The sequence below is a fragment of the Schistocerca nitens genome, chromosome 3, assembly GCF_023898315.1.
Source record: "Schistocerca nitens isolate TAMUIC-IGC-003100 chromosome 3, iqSchNite1.1, whole genome shotgun sequence".
Classification (NCBI taxonomy): domain Eukaryota; kingdom Metazoa; phylum Arthropoda; class Insecta; order Orthoptera; family Acrididae; genus Schistocerca; species Schistocerca nitens.
This window is the reverse complement of record NC_064616.1, coordinates 867,358,167-867,374,596: the sequence shown is the minus strand read 5'-3', so window position 1 is coordinate 867,374,596 and position 16,430 is coordinate 867,358,167. Positions and strand designations below refer to the sequence as shown.

At 36.0% G+C, this 16,430-nt stretch overlaps 1 protein-coding gene across 1 annotated transcript in view; it reads left to right on the top strand.

Annotated features, from left to right (window-relative positions):
• The window catches only part of LOC126249455 (lipase 1-like), a 135,886-nt gene that overhangs the window by 73,915 nt on the left and 45,541 nt on the right, over positions 1-16,430 (top strand). Inside the window, exon 4 of the mRNA XM_049951108.1 lies at positions 5,552-5,710. Coding sequence (XP_049807065.1) covers positions 5,552-5,710 — 159 coding nt within the window. The remainder of the gene's footprint in view (positions 1-5,551; positions 5,711-16,430) is intronic.

Here is a 16,430-nt window from a genome sequence, read left to right as displayed (position 1 = left end):
TGGCTTTCCCACTTGCATGGACTTGACATTACAGCCAGGTAAAGCGACCATACCTGCTAACAACAAAAAAACTAGTAGATTTCCTGAGTCCATAGACAGAATCGACAAACCACAGGAAGCTGAGTAAGGCAACACAGAAAGTGAAAGACCCTCCACAAAGGAAAAAAAAGAGAAATAATGTAGACAGATTCCACACCCGCAGTGAAATAGTCTGCAGACTTGAATTCACAATCGTAGTGCTAAGTGAAATACTAATAATGATGAGTGTACTTTTCGACTTTGTCTCAGGTAAATTATGATGCTGTCAGAGTTTAGCGAGCTTCTTCTAATGTAGTACCTAACTCAAGTGCATGACACTTGTATTTCTCAAATTTTGGGATGAATGGTTTTGAAGCACTGTGTTTTTCTCAACTGCAATTTATTAAAAGTTAAGCTAAAGCTATTTACTGAGCACTGACGTTAACAAGTTATTATTGTATTACAATATTTTAGATAGTTTTGTAATCAAATTAGCCGGCCGCGGTGGTCTCGCGGTTCTAGGCGCGCAGTCCGGAACCGTGCGACTGCTACGGTCGCAGGTTCGAATCCTGCCTCGGGCATGGATGTGTGTGATGTCCTTAGGTTAGTTAGGTTTAAGTAGTTCTAAGTTCTAGGGGACTGATAACCACAGCAGTTGAGTCCCATAGTGCTCAGAGCCATTTTTTTGTAATCAAATTATTATTGCTATAAGGCGTGTTATGTATTTCACTGGTATCACAAAAACCATAGGTATGTGGCATGTTAAAAATGGAGGTGATGGCAAGATGTATTCCAGGGAGAATGTAACGATCTGTGCCCTCCCCCCCCCCCCCCCCCCCCCAGTGAACCGATACCTAGATCTGCACAAGCCTGCTTCTACGAAATACTTTGACTGTGGTATTGTTCTGGCTTGGAATAGTGTACCTACGACTCACCCACAGTAAATAATCGGCGCAAGAAGTCGGTTGCAGTTGTTTTAAAATGGGATAATTTGCTGAGAAATTCGTGTGCTAAGTTTTCTAGTAGTTATTTCGTCATTTAAAATACATGGTGGAAACTATAATCATTTACAGCGTACCACATTGGTGTAGGGACATCCAGACGAACAAGTTGATGTAGGGCACTTGTGATCTACCAAGCCAGCAGACAACCTAGGATTGGCTTGCAAAAACCACCTACTGTAGCGCATTTGCGCCGAGCGATGTTTTCAATATCCAATCGCCCTCTTACGTCACCAGCTTCGTCAGAATTAACCGTCTGAAACTCGTTACTTTTTTTTAAAACAAAATTCGCATAGAGTATTAAACGCACCTTGTTATTTCACTTACAAATTGTAAAACTGGTGTTTGTGAAAGTTTACCTCATAGCTTTGTGAATTTTAATTGTTTGAAATTAACAATGAAATCGATATTTTTTGGGTCGGGTCCGCAGCATAGAATACGTCATAATATGTCTTTTTATAATGAAAAATTCCAGGTAAGCAGCTAATAATTTAGTTAGTAATGTTTCTTCTCTACTAAAAGCTTGTTTCGGCTACAGCGCCATTCTCAAGGAAACCTGTAGATCAAGAGCGCCCCTGCGATAGTTTATAGAAGAGGGGGGGGGGGACAAAGCGGGAAGAATGAAGCATTTTTAATGTTCTGAAAGGTAAAAGGTGACCTGTAAGTAGCCCTAATAAATTTCCAGTTTCAACCATGTTACAGACCTGCGTAACACCGACTTTTAAATCATTTTTTAAAAGAAAAACACTTGATATCAATATTTTTTTTCCTTCCCTGTGAGCTGGGTTGGGAGAGGGGGGGGGGCACCTCTCTTTGCCAACGGCTATGGGCGCCCTTGCTGTAGATGCTACACTTGTCGAGTCTACTTACGTTTATAAAAAATGTACATAAAAGTCAGTTTACATACATACTTACATCTAGTTGGAATAGATGCCCATATTGTATGACTGAGTGAACTGTCGACTATCTGCTTGTTGCCAAATTGCTATAATCACGTAAGTTCTATTTGTATAGAACATTTCCGTGAATGCTAATATTTCGTGCCGTTTAACCGATATAGAATTTAGCACTAGATTCAAAGAACACAAGAAATTGTGACAGCAGTCAGTCAAGCTTTTACCTGCATCTCAAAAACCAAAACCACAGAGCAGAACATCTCGAAAATGCTAGCAAGTTCTACAAAGAATACCAAAAGGACATACCATGAACATCTTGGAAGAATCAGAAATATACATACACACAAAAAACTATGCAAACGACATCCTTAATGAACAAATCGATCTCGAATGTAAAAATTATTTAGAAAATTTTACTGACCTTTGAAAAATGATAACGGATAAAAAAATATAGTAAATAAAAAATAAAAAAACCATAGATACAAATAATAGTAAAATTATAATATCAGTGAAATACAACTAACATCACTGAATAGCGAAGATTACCCTGTAAACATGAAGCATAAACGAGAATAAACTGTCGAACTAGCCGTCCAAAGTATTTTACAAAAATATTAGATAAAAATGGAACTTACATGAATATAACAAGGTAGCAACAAATAGACAGTCGACAGTTTAGTCACTGATGCAATATAGGTACCTATTCCAACTAGATTTATGTATATACGTATACTGCCCTTTATGTGCAACTTTTATAAAAGTAAGTAGACTCACTAAATGTAACATCTACATTTTTACTTAAGAATGGCGCTATAGCCGAAATAAGCTTGTAGTTAAGAAGAAACATTATGAGCAGCTTACCTGGAATTATTCATTATAAATCAATTCAGCCGTTTTGTTTCTCTAGCCGTCTTACTGAGAGACTGCTTTGCTTGGGAGGGTTGGATTTAGGTGGACTTGTAAAGGCAATTAGTTTTCACACAACCTACAGAAGTCTTTTTTCTTTCATTTTGGTCATGGGAAACTATATTTCTAATGTTAACAAAACAAAAAAATAAAAAGTGTGACCGCCTAAGCCAGTGGCGTAAGAAGGCGAAAAGATATTCTAAATATCGCGTAGTATGCATGCGCTATAGCTTAGATGGCTTTTATAGGCCAGTTTGAGATTGTTTTGCGGTTAGATAAATTCCAAGTGTCTCATATAAAACTGTTCGTCTTGATTTCCCCTACATCACTCGGGTACGTTGTAAACAGGTATCCTTTACAATCTGTATACGATTTCCTTTCTTGTGATACTCCTAAGGCGTTAGCTTTAAGCACCCGTCGTACAATACCATCCTAAGCATTTCATCAGCGTTCTACATCTACATCTACATACATACTCCGCAATCCACCATACGGTGCGTGGCGGAGGGTACCTCGTACCACAACTAGCATCTTCTCTCCCTGTTCCACTCCCAAACAGAACGAGGGAAAAATGACTATCTATATGCCTCTGTACGAGCCCTAATCTCTCTTATCTTATCTTTGTGGTCTTCCCGCGAAATATAAGTTGGCGACAGTAAAATTGTACTGCAGTCAGCCTCAAATGCTGGTTCTCTAAATTTCCTCAGTAGCGATTCACGAAAATAACGCCTCATTTCCTCCAGAGACTCCCACCAGAGTTCCTGGAGCATTTCCGTAACACTCGCGTGATGATCAAATCTACCAGTAACAAATCTAGCAGCCCGCCTCTGAATTGCTTCAATGTCCTCCCTCAATCCTGATAGGGATCCCAAACGCTCGAGCAGTACTCAAGAATAGGTCGTATTAATGTTTTATAAGCGGTCTCCTTTACAGATGAACCATATCTTCCCAAAATTCTACCAATGAACCGAAGACGACTATCCGCCTTCCCCACAACTGCCATTACATGCTTGTCCCACTTCATATCATTCTGCAATGTTACGCCCAAATATTTAATCAACGTGACTGTGTCAAGCGCTACACTACTAATGGAGTATTCAAACATTACGGGAATCTTTTTCCTATTCATCTGCATTAATTTACAGTTATCTATATTTAGAGTTAGCTGCCATTCTTTACACCAATCACAAATCCTGTCCAAGTCATCTTGTATCCTCCTACAGTCACTCAACGTCGACACCTTCCCGTACACCACAGCATCATCAGCAAACAGCCGCACACTGCTATCCACCCTATCCAAAAGATCATTTATGTAGATAGAAAACAACATCGGACCTACCACACTTCCCTGGGGCACTCCAGATGATACCCTCACCTCCGATGAACACTCACCATCGAGGACTACGTACTGGGTTCTATTACTTAAGAACTTACTTGGGAACCAATCCCATATGCTCGTACCTTAGGAGTCTGCAGTGGGGCACCGATTCAAACGCTTTCCGGAAGTCAAGGAATATGGCATCCGTCTGATGCCCTTCATCCATGGTTCGTAAGATATCATGTGAAAAAAGGGCGAGTTGCGTTTCGCAGGAGCGATGCTTTCTAAAGCCGTGCTGATGCATGGTCAGCAACTTCTCTGTCTCAAGGAAATTCATTACATTCGAACTGAGAATATGTTCGAGAAACCTGCAACAAATTGATGTTAAGGATATTGGTCTGTAATTTTGAGGATCCGTCCTTCTACCCTTCTTATCTACAGGCGTCACCTGCGCTTTTTTTCCAGTCGCTCGGGACTTTACGTTGGGCAAGAGAATCGCGATAAATGCAGTAGCAGCCGTGCAAGGTTGGGTCGTCATCCGCATGGTTTATCTTCACGAGAAGAGCAGACACGTTTTAATTCAGTCACTTATTCCTTTACAATTGAAAACCAAGGAGTAGACTCCTGTAACTTCATCAACTTTGGATCAATTTTCATTAGCGAGGAACCATTCAAAACAAAGAATTTTGTGAGAGATTATTCATAATAACAAATCATGACAAATTCAAATAGCCATACAAACAAAATTATTCCGCAGACCACGTTATTGATCACGATGAAACAATTTATGAATACTATCACTTTATAGACAAATTCGTCAAGCCAAGAACTTTTCACCTTGACATTGTATACTGAATGTTTTTGTAGGTGCACGGTACGTTCTCTTCTGTCATTCTCTAAACACAAAACGTTTTTAGTAACTGAGCATCCCGATCTTCATCCTTCTTCCACAGAACGTTTTCGTATCTGATTTCATGGAACCAGCTAAATAGCGAGTCCATTCAGGGGGACGATACCAAGGCACGAAGTGCACCTGATAAAATCACTTAAGCCTGCTTTCAAACAGTATACAATTAAGTATCAGAAATATATGTGTTCGAATTGCACGGCTGAATACAATTGCAACAGCGCAGAACACGAACACGCAAGTTCATCCGCCAGTTTTAACAGTCAACATTGTTAAAACTTACGATAGCAGGTTCAAATTGTAGTTGCTAACGCCCGTCTATCCTGGAAGTTCAATGACAGAGTGAAGTCAGAGATTGCTGGCGTAAGTATTGTGGTGCAGCCACTGCTTTCGTGATATTGTTACAGACTCATAGATAATGGTTCCACTCTGACATAAAAAATTACGTCGTCAAAACCTAAATGTGTCAGTATTAAACATAGCGCTACCTTATTTGTGCCCACAGAGCCTCCTCCAGCGAGCGCGCATATACAGAGTTCCGCCAACGACCAAAGAATCTTGCTCGCTGTTGCAGAAGACTTGTGGGGACGACAAACCTACGCAGGATCTCTGTCTGAATCTCATTCAAACTCTTTATGGGTGGGATCCTGAAGGTTTAAATAAGGTGAGTACCATGTACAAATGCATATACTGATAACAATTTAAATAGATTTGTATTTGCAGGGGATCTACCTTGAGCAAAACATAATTTTATCTTTTCTTCTATTTCCCAGACAAGTTCCACTGAACTTTCAGCATCATCAGTGGCCTTTTATTTTCTTCTCTTAAAGAGGAAAAATGCTTTTCAGTACTTGTACACATATAAATTTGACTTTTTAAGACAGCGAATGGGGCGATGTGTAATAATTATTGTATTTTGTTCTCTAGGTTGTAAACTGAAATGTTTGGTAGTCTTATGCGATTGTGGGATACCATAGCTTTTTACAATGATCTGAAAACTATTCACGCGGTCATCCAGAGAGCGATGGCGAACGTGTTGTTCATTGTCTAACTATAATACTAAGGGGTCAGGAACTACGACGATAAAGGTCTATTGTTTTTTATCGAAACATTGTTCCACATGCACAAGAATAAGTAAGCAAATCATTAAAGCTTGTACTATTGTTCTCAGCACACGAAACAGTTCAGAACGATTTCTGCTCGTTGTTCCCATTTATGGAAAGTTAACTGCTTGCCTTAAAAGTGGAGAATAACTTACCGCTGTTTTCTATAATATAGCGGGCAGCATACTAAATAGAATATGGAGAATTCTGAATCCAAGTTAACTTTTACATAGTTTCACAACATATACGCAACATATCAATCGACCGAAACACAATAACGTCAGCCATTATAACGCCATCCGAGGCTTAAACGGACGCGAACAGCTGACTGACTGACTTTAGGAGATCTGTGGATCTCTTTTCTTTTGTAGCTCTCGCACTTTTGGTCCTTTTCCTACTTAACTGCTCTATTCGTTCGTTTTCTTTTTTTTTAATTCTTCTCTTTTTGATTTGTCTGCTCAAGGTATCATTCTGGTTTTGTTACACTATTTCTCTTATTATGCGTTTTATTCACGCAATAGGTTCGGCCACCTTGTGGTTGGGCGCCAATGTATCTGGCTGACCAGACTGACTATTAGTGGATTCTCAGATCGCTGCGCCTCCTCATAGAACTGGCGAGTGATCTGTTTGATGCGGTCCTTTAACGTGGGAACACCAGCCTGCTCATGAAGCTCCCTAGTGGGCAAGTGTCTGGGTAAGTGCAGAGCAAGGCGGAGAGCTTTGTTCTGCACTTTCTGTAGTTTTTCAATGCGGATGTGGGCAGTCTTTCCCCATACCATAGAAGCCTACTCTTTAACGGACCTAATAAGTGCCAGATATAGTGTTAATCCACATTGGGTGCGTAACGTCGTTGTTGGGTTTAAAATTGGGTAAAGCGGGCGTAGGCGACCCAACGCGTTGCCTATTACTTCGCGGACGCGAGGTCCCCAGGTCATGTGCTGATCTAGGGTCACGCCGAGGTATTTCCTGGTTCGTGATCATCGGCTGGGGCCTCCCGTGATACGAAGCGGTACTAAATCTTCAGAAAGCTTTTTCCTGGTAACGACCAGGGTTTGGCTTTTAGGCGCATTCATCTTGAGTCGCCTAAGATCCAAGGTTATCGCACACTTCTTGCAGACGTCGTCTCATTATGTACCCGCTGAGACTGCGCAGAAAGAGCGCTGTGTCGTATGCATAAAGCGCAACACGACACTTGGAGTTTTCGGCATGGCAGACGTGTATAGAGTGTTCAGCAGGGGGCCGAGAACAGACCCCTGCGGCACTCTCACCCGTATTCGTCTTTCCGTAGAATTCCGTGTGCTCGAACGTGAAAAGTGCGGTCATTTAGGTAGGTTTTGAGCAGGCGGACGTGTGACACCGGTACCCCCACTACAAGAAGCTTGTACGGGAGGCCGTTATGCCACACGCTGCCGAATGCCTTGGACACGTCAAAAAGTACCTCCCCTAGGTACTCTCTACGGTCCAGCGCTCCCATTGGCTACTCAACCAACCTATGTCGCTGTTGTTGGGTTGAGTGCCCCCTCCGGAAACCGAAGTGCTCATTCGGAAGGAGGCGCTCATCCTTCACTTGTCTGCACAGCCATTCGGAAACCTTAGAAAGGGCTGGCAGAAGGCTTGTCGGCCTACAATTGTGCGCGAATCTTGTATGTTTACCAGGGTTAGAAATGGCAACAAACTTCGCGTGTTTCCACGCAGAGGGGAAGCTGCCAGTTAGTAAGATGCAGACACCTCGTTATTTATATACGCTCCGTGCGGGCGGCGAAGGGAACATTTTTTTCCGAAACTGTTTGGAGCGTTGGTAGCAGTGCCCAGCCAGCACCATTCATGACTACAAAATTACACTACTGGCCATTAAAATTGCTACACCACGAAGATGACGTGCTACAGACGCGAAATTTAACCGACAGGAAGACAAATGATTAGCTTTTCAGAGCATTCACACAAGGTTGGCGCCGGTGGCGACACCTACAACGTGCTGACATGAGGAAAGTTTCCAAGTGATTTCTCATACACAAACAGCAGTTGACCGGCGTTGCCTGGTGAAACGTTCTTGTGATGCCTCGTGTAAGGAGGAGAAATGCGTACCATCACGTTTCGGACTTTGATAAACGTCGGATTGTAACCTATAGCGGTTGCGGTTTATCGTGTCGCGAGATTGCTGCTCGCATTGGTCGAGATCCAATGACTGTTAGCAGAATATGGAATCGGTGGGTTCAGGAGGGTAATACGGAACGCCGTGCTGGATCCCAACGGCCTCGTATCACTAGCAGTACAGATAACAGGCATCTTATCCTCATGGCTGTAACAGATCGTGCAGCCACGTCTCGATCACTGAGTCAACAGATGGGGACGTTTGCAAGACGACAGCCATCTGCACGAACAGTTCGACGACGTTTGCAGAAGCATGGACTATCAGCTCGGAGACCATGGCTGCGGTTACCCTTGACGCTGCATCACAGACAGGAGCGCCTGCAACGGTGTACTCAACGACGAACCTGGTTGCACGAATGGCAAAACGTCATTTTTCCGAATGAATCCAGGTTCTGTTTACAGCATCATGATGGTCGCATCCGTGTTTTGCGACATCGCGGTGAACGCACATTGGAAGCGTGTATTCCTCATCGACATACTGGCGTATCACCCGGCATGATAATATGGGGTGCCATTGGTTACACGTCTCGGTCACCTCTTGTTCGCATTGACGGCACTTTGAACAGTGGACGTTACATTTCAGATGTGTTACGACCCGTGGCTCTACCCTTCATTCGATCACTGCGAAACCCTACATTTCAGCAGGATAATGCACGACCGCATGTTGCAGGTCGTGTACGGGCCTTTCTGGATACAGAGAATGTTCGACTGCAGCCCTGGCCAGCACATTCTCCAGATCTCTCACCAATTGAAAACGTCTGGTCAGTGGTGGCCGAGCAACTGGCTTGTCACAATACGCCAGTCGCTACTCTTGATTAACTGCGGTATCGTGTTGAAGCTGCATGGGCAGCTGTACATGTACACGCCATCCAAGCTCTGTTTGACTCAATGCCCAGGCGTATCAAGTCCGTTATTACGGCCAGAGATGGTTGTTGTGGGTACTGATTCCTCATGATCTATGCACCAAAATTGCGTAAAAATGTAATTACATATCAGATCTAGTATAATATATTTGTCCAATGAATACCCGTTTATCATCTGCATTTCTTCTTGGTGTAGCAATTTTAATGGCCAGGAGCGTATTGCCGGCCGAAGTGGCCGTGCGGTTAAAGGCGCTGCAGTCTGGAACCGCAAGACCGCTACGGTCGCAGGTTCGAATCCTGCCTCGGGCATGGATGTTTGTGATGTCCTTAGGTTAGTTAGGTTTAACTAGTTCTAAGTTCTAGGGGACTAATAACCTCAGCAGTTGAGTCCCATAGTGCTCAGAGCCAACCCAACCCAACCCAGGAGCGTATTTATATTGTTGTCAGTTGAAGACTAACAACGATCCCAATTTTTCTATAAGTATTTCTGCACTTTATTTATGTTCTATAAAATAGCCGGATAGCATGGTAGCTCTTAAATTTTGAATTCCAGAATTTTCCAAACAGAACTGACAGTAGATGATGGTCTCTGAACTGTCTGCCTTTAATTCTGTTCCTTTTAAAATTTACCGCATTATCTTGAAACTTGGTACGCCTTCTTTATTACATAACATGAATATAGTGTTGTCAGCTTGGCATAGAGCTGTGCATCAATATGTGGCAACATGTGTGAACTCACCTTCTCACACACAGGCAGTGAACTACATTCTTATTTAAGCATGTTCATATATCCAGCTATATGTAAGAGTTTGTAAATAAAAAGTGTAAGGGCCACACGTACTGGGTGATCTAAAAGTCAGTATGAATTTGTAAACTGAATAAATCACTGAATAATGTAGATAGAGAGATACAAATTGACACACATGCTTGGAATGAAATGGGGTTTTATTAGAACCAACAAAATACAAAAGTTCAAAAAATGTCCGACAGATGGCTCTTCATCTGATCAGAATAGCAATAACTAGCATAACAAAATTAGACAAAGCAAAGATGATGTTCTTTACAGGAAATGCTCAACATGTCCACCATCATTCCTCAACAATAGCTGTAGTCGAGGAATAATGTTGTGAACAGCACTGTAAAGCATGTCCGGAGTTATGGTGAGGCACCGGCGTCGGATGTTGTCTTTCAGCATCCCTAGAGATGTCGGTCGATCACGATACACTTGCGACTTCAGGTAACCCCAAAGCCAATAATCGTACAGACTGAGGTCTGGGGACCTGGAAGGCCAAGCATGACGAAAGTGGCGGCTGAGCACACGATCATCACTAAACGACGCGCGCAAGAGATCTTACACGCGTCTAGCAATACTTTTTTTTGGTTCTAATAAAACCCCATGTCATTCCAAGCATGTGTGTCAATTTTTACCTCTCTTTCTACATTATTCCGTGGTTTCTTAAGTTTTCAAATTTATACTGACTTTTATCACCCGGTACATATGTTTTCTCTACAAAATCCTTAGTATGCTGATGTAAATATATAGTCAGGGCCATGGCTGAGGGGACAAAACACCGTCGTCATAAGGACTTCATAGAAACTGACTGATCCTGCGATACTACTGATAACCTGAAGAACAAGACTAGAACACTACTTCCCAACAATATATGATCGATAATTGCAGGTACCTTAGACTGCAGGAAGATGAATCTCATTACGTCATTGCTGACACAACCAGATGGAAATAACAATGAGAGTAGATAGTATTTGGGGTCACCGCCCCACCCCACCCCAATCTCAAAAACATCGATAAAATAACTCGGAAAATAGAGGTAAATGCAATATTTTTGTTCCTAAAAATGAAATACAATACAAAAACAGTAAATTTACTATAAAAACGGCATATAAAACACAACTAATAAAGACGAACGGTACAAAGATAACTTCAATGCCACTGTCTCAAAAACATCGATAAATTAGTACAGAAAGTGGATGTAAATGCAATATTCTGTAAGTAATAATGAAGTACCAGTATTTACTATAAAAACTGTATATAAAAGACGACAAATAATGAAATTTAGTACACAAATATTTGTCTACAATTTGTAATGTCCGTATGGTAATGTATCTATTTTATTTTCCAGAACATGTCTTTTGTCATCGTGAGGACTCAATGCTTTTTTGTTTATTTCGACTGTGTAGATTTCATGTTTTTCACTTTGAATCATATTAATTCTTCTGTACTGTTCTCTGTTGTTAAACAAACAATCTTTATAATCTTCTAAGCTTATTTTATTTTTAACAACACATTTCTTAACTCCTTTAGATTTTTTTTCTATTTTATCGCCAACCTTATAAGCATACATTTTTGCTCTTAAACCACAGAATTCTTCAATTATTTTTCCATTGCATTCATCTTTCATTTTTCCTAAAACTTTCTTGTTTACTTGTGGAATATTATAAATATTATTTGTTGGATAGTCACTTGTATCAAAGTAGTCAATCATCGATTTCATGTCTTCATAGAAATCATCTGTTTTTATATTGTAGATATAACTGTCTGTATCTTGGTAACACAACTCAATATTTTCACCATATTTTGGTTTCATTATTCTATAGTGAAAATCATACATCAGTTCTTTAGATAAATCGAGTATACTCATTCCAACATAGATTGGTTTATTAAATACGATTTTTGTTTTATTCATATGAATGACAACAAGATTTTCATTAAATATAGTTCTTTGTTTGAAGTTTGGTTTAGCTATTAATTTATCACATTTTTCACCATCTGAAACTAACTTTATATCTACTCTGTTTCTTATATTTTCCATTGTCTTGCCAAATACTGAATTATTCATCAGTTTGTAGAAATCTTTTTCGAAATCGTTCTTCGATTGCATCCTCATTTGAGTATTTAAATCTATATATTTTTTCAACCAATCAGATTGGTTAAATTTCAATACTCTGTGTATTTTTGTTATTTTCATTCCTAGAGATAAATATTGTTTGAGATTTCTGTAGTGAACTACATAATTACTCTTGTCATTTAGAGTAGTCAACAGTTTGCTTTCTTTAGTGTTAGGTACAATTTTATTCTCAGGAGCTAAAGGTAAATCTTTATGTAAATCATGTAATTCTTTTGGATATTCTAGATCTACTTCGAAAATATATCCGATTTTAGCAGTATCTGAAATTTCACGTATTTTTGTACAATCAAAATTATTTGGTTCATCCCATTCAAATTCACCATATGATAAATATTGACTCATAGCATAGCCATATAAATTGTTTGCATCTAAATATGCCAAATAATTTGATACCTTTTTAACATCATAATCTTTCATATATTTATTATTTGCTTTAACATATCTTTTACAGCATTGAGATATACCACCTCTAATTCCTTTTTCAACCATCAAAATCATATCATAATCATGTAATAATTCAAGTGGTTGTTTAGTCATTTTTAACATTGCATCCCAAGATAAACCAGGAGCAGTAAAATACCAAGATGGATCTAAACTGTATGCTTTAATACAAGTTTTTCTAAAATTTTCAAACACATCAGCCAATAACAATACATCAGTTTTAAGATACAGATCATGATATTCACCAAGATTTTTTTATGTTGAATTTTTCCCAAACTAATTTGGCATGTTTATAATCTTCATCACTTATTTCACAGTCATTCAGTTTATTGTAAAATTCTTCTTTTTGTGGAAGTTGTGTTTCTTCAAATTTATTCCAAGAATCCATGTAATCATAAGGATAAACACCTTTTCTAATCACTAGATTGTATAACTCTTATGAGAAAAATTTTCAAATGTTTTTCATTTGATCCTTTTTCAAATTTGATGAAAGTTTGTCAAGTGAAGAAGCCATAAATCTAAATGTGTCAATAAATCTCATTTTCAATGTTTCTGTCTTTTTTCCAAAACTAATATATCTATCTTCATTATTTGGTATTAAATCTATTTCTTTATTATCATAACCCAGTTCTTTTACAAACAAATGAGAATCATATCCCGATAAATTATGTAAATAAATCGGTACAAAACTTGGATGTTGTAGCTGTAAATTACAATTATTACATAATGGATTTATAAATTTTCCTGTTAAATGATCATGATGACGAACTTTATTATTTTTCTTTGAGTAATCACACCTACACAATGTACAGACTTTAGATTTATCATGCCTTGATTGATCTTCAGGTGTTAATGGTTCCATTTCTTCAATTTCAGAATAAATACTTCCAATTTCTTCAACTTCTTGTTTGATAAATTCAACAAATTTTTCATGACAATTTGGTCCTCTATAAACAACAGGATTTTTATAGTGTCCATTTATATATTTTATATAATAACAGAAACCACTTGGTTCATGTTTTTGATATTTCATTGTACATGAATTTTCTGGATTCGGTTGACAATTATCCATCTTCAATAGTAAACTTTCAAAATCAGCATAGATAACAAATGGAACTGTCTGTGTATGTTGATAATTTTTGAAATGGATATAGGTACCCTTTTTGTGGCATTTCCACTTTTAATGGTTTGTTAACCAAACAGTTTTTGGTATGATTATCTAATTTTTCTCTAGTATTGAAATGTAGTAAACAGATATCACAAATAAGTTTTGATTCTTTATGTTTTGAGATTTGGGCTGAAATAAGTCGAGATAATCTTTAATCCAACAATAATGTGAGTTTTCATTATTTTTACAATATATAAATTTACATGTTTTTCCTTCTTACTTTTTGTAATTTTTAATGGATACACTTGGCATTTTTCATCAAATGAGTAAACATTAATAGATATATTCAGTTTAGGTTCAATTTTCGGAATATTATCAATTTCAACAGGATACGAAATATTAGGTAATTTTTCTTCAAGCTGTATCACAAATTCATTATAATTACTTGTCCTATCTGGATTCTTACATTTCTGTCTATCTACTGGATTTAATGCAGAAGCTATAGACCATAGAAAACATTTTTGATCATTAGTTTTTACATTAATACATGCTTGCTTTTGTTTTATTTTTTGTGGTAATTCAGTGTAAGATGATCCTCTCAATGGAACATATTTATTAATTCCTAATTGTAAACCAATAACTCTGTTCAGTGTCCAACCTGAACCTCTAGCTTGAAAATTAGACATTTTTGTTAAAATTTCTCTCTTACCACATTCAAATTTTTTAATGGAATCCTTTTCTGTAATGACAGTATAGGTTTGTGTTTGATGTCCAAATTCCTGAAGTTTATTATTTGTTTGCATTCTGTACTCACAAAACAAATTAAAATTTATTTTCAAACCATTATGTAGTTTTAAATTTTCTTTAATTATATTCATAATTTTTGGTTTCACTGCATTTAAAAAATGATTAGGTTCAACTGAATTAATATTATTTACAAAATTTATGGTTTGTAATCTTCTTCTAAATGCTGTATTGACTAGATAATATCTAACTGTTTCCCTTTCTCTTTTTTTACCAAAAACATTAGTAGAAAATGGAAATATTTCTTTCAATGGTTTGGATTCTTTATCTTGAAACATTTCATCATCAAATCTATAAAAGTAGTTTATATTAGGTATCTGTTTTGGTCTTGATTTAGGTTGATGAAACAATTCATCCTGAAAAGGAAATTCTTGTAATGTAATTAAATTTATTAATTCTGATTTCTTTAAATTACTATAACCTTTAATACCCTTATTTTTAGCATATGTTTTGAGTTGTTTAATATTCATTGTAGACAACTCCATTTATAAGGAAAAAAATTTTTAAGAATTTTTAGTATATGCAATTTTAAATAAATATATTTTTATAAAATTTATTTATTTATCTATATATAGGATTTATTCAACTAACATAATTTAGTATATACAGATTATTCAAATAATATATTTTTAGAAATAATAATTGTTCAACTAATTTATTTTAGTATATACTAAATATATTTTTTATACAATTAATTTATTTTACTCAATATAATATTTATCAATTAATATATTTTACTATTGAAGTACTACAGTTATATATTTTTTAATTCAATTCAGATAATTAACTAGATATAATAATTATACAATTAATATATTATACTAGATACAGATATATATTTTTATTCAATTAGTTTATTTTGCTAGACATTATAATTAGTCAAATAATACACTTTAATAGATACAGATACATATATTTTACTAGATACAATAAGAATTACATTAATATACTTTACTAATTTTTATTGATTCAATAATTATTCAAATAATATGGTTTATATATTTTTATAGACATAATAATTATGAATTGATGTGTTTTACTTATTTTTAATAGATATACAAATTATTCAAAAAATATGGTTTATATATTTTTATAGAAATAATAATTATAAATTTATATGTTTTATTTTTTTAAATAGGTATACTAATTATTCAATTATCATATGTGTATTATTTTAAGAGATATATTAATTATAATTTAATGAAATTATCCTTTTAATAGCTATACTAATTATACATTTAATATATTTTAGAACAAGATGTTATAATTATAAAATCATATTTTAATTACTTATCATTGAAGTAATATTTTTCTAATACTTTTAATATTTATTCAATTAATATATTTTAATTATTTTAGATATTATAATTATTCAATAATATATTTTATTTATCCCTTATATATATATATATATATATATATATATATATATATATATATATATATATATATATATATATATATATATATACAAAGTAAAAAATAATATATTTGACTTACTATTTATATATACACTAATTATTAATTTAACATATATTACTTATTATTCATAGCATATAATAATACTCAATTACTATATTTATTAGAAATGGATGTATCTATTTTCTCTTAAAAAATATATCTCATAAATGGATAACCTAAACCTACTAAACCTAAAAGAACTAAAAGCTAAAGCTAATCAATTAGGACTAAAAGGTGATTCTAAAATGAAAAAACAACTAATAAATCTCATTAATAATAATAATAACAATAATAATAATAATAACAATAATAATCAAGTGAATGAACCAAATGCTAGAGAACAACAACTAATTAGAATGATTCACGATTTAATAAATTAACTGTTAGACAATTATATCAAGTGTATAAATGTAATGAAACATATGCTGATATGGTTGTTGAATATATTAAAAGTAAAAACCCATTTAATGAATTTGAATGGGATCAAATTTCAACCATTTATGGTTTATCCATAGATTTCATGAAA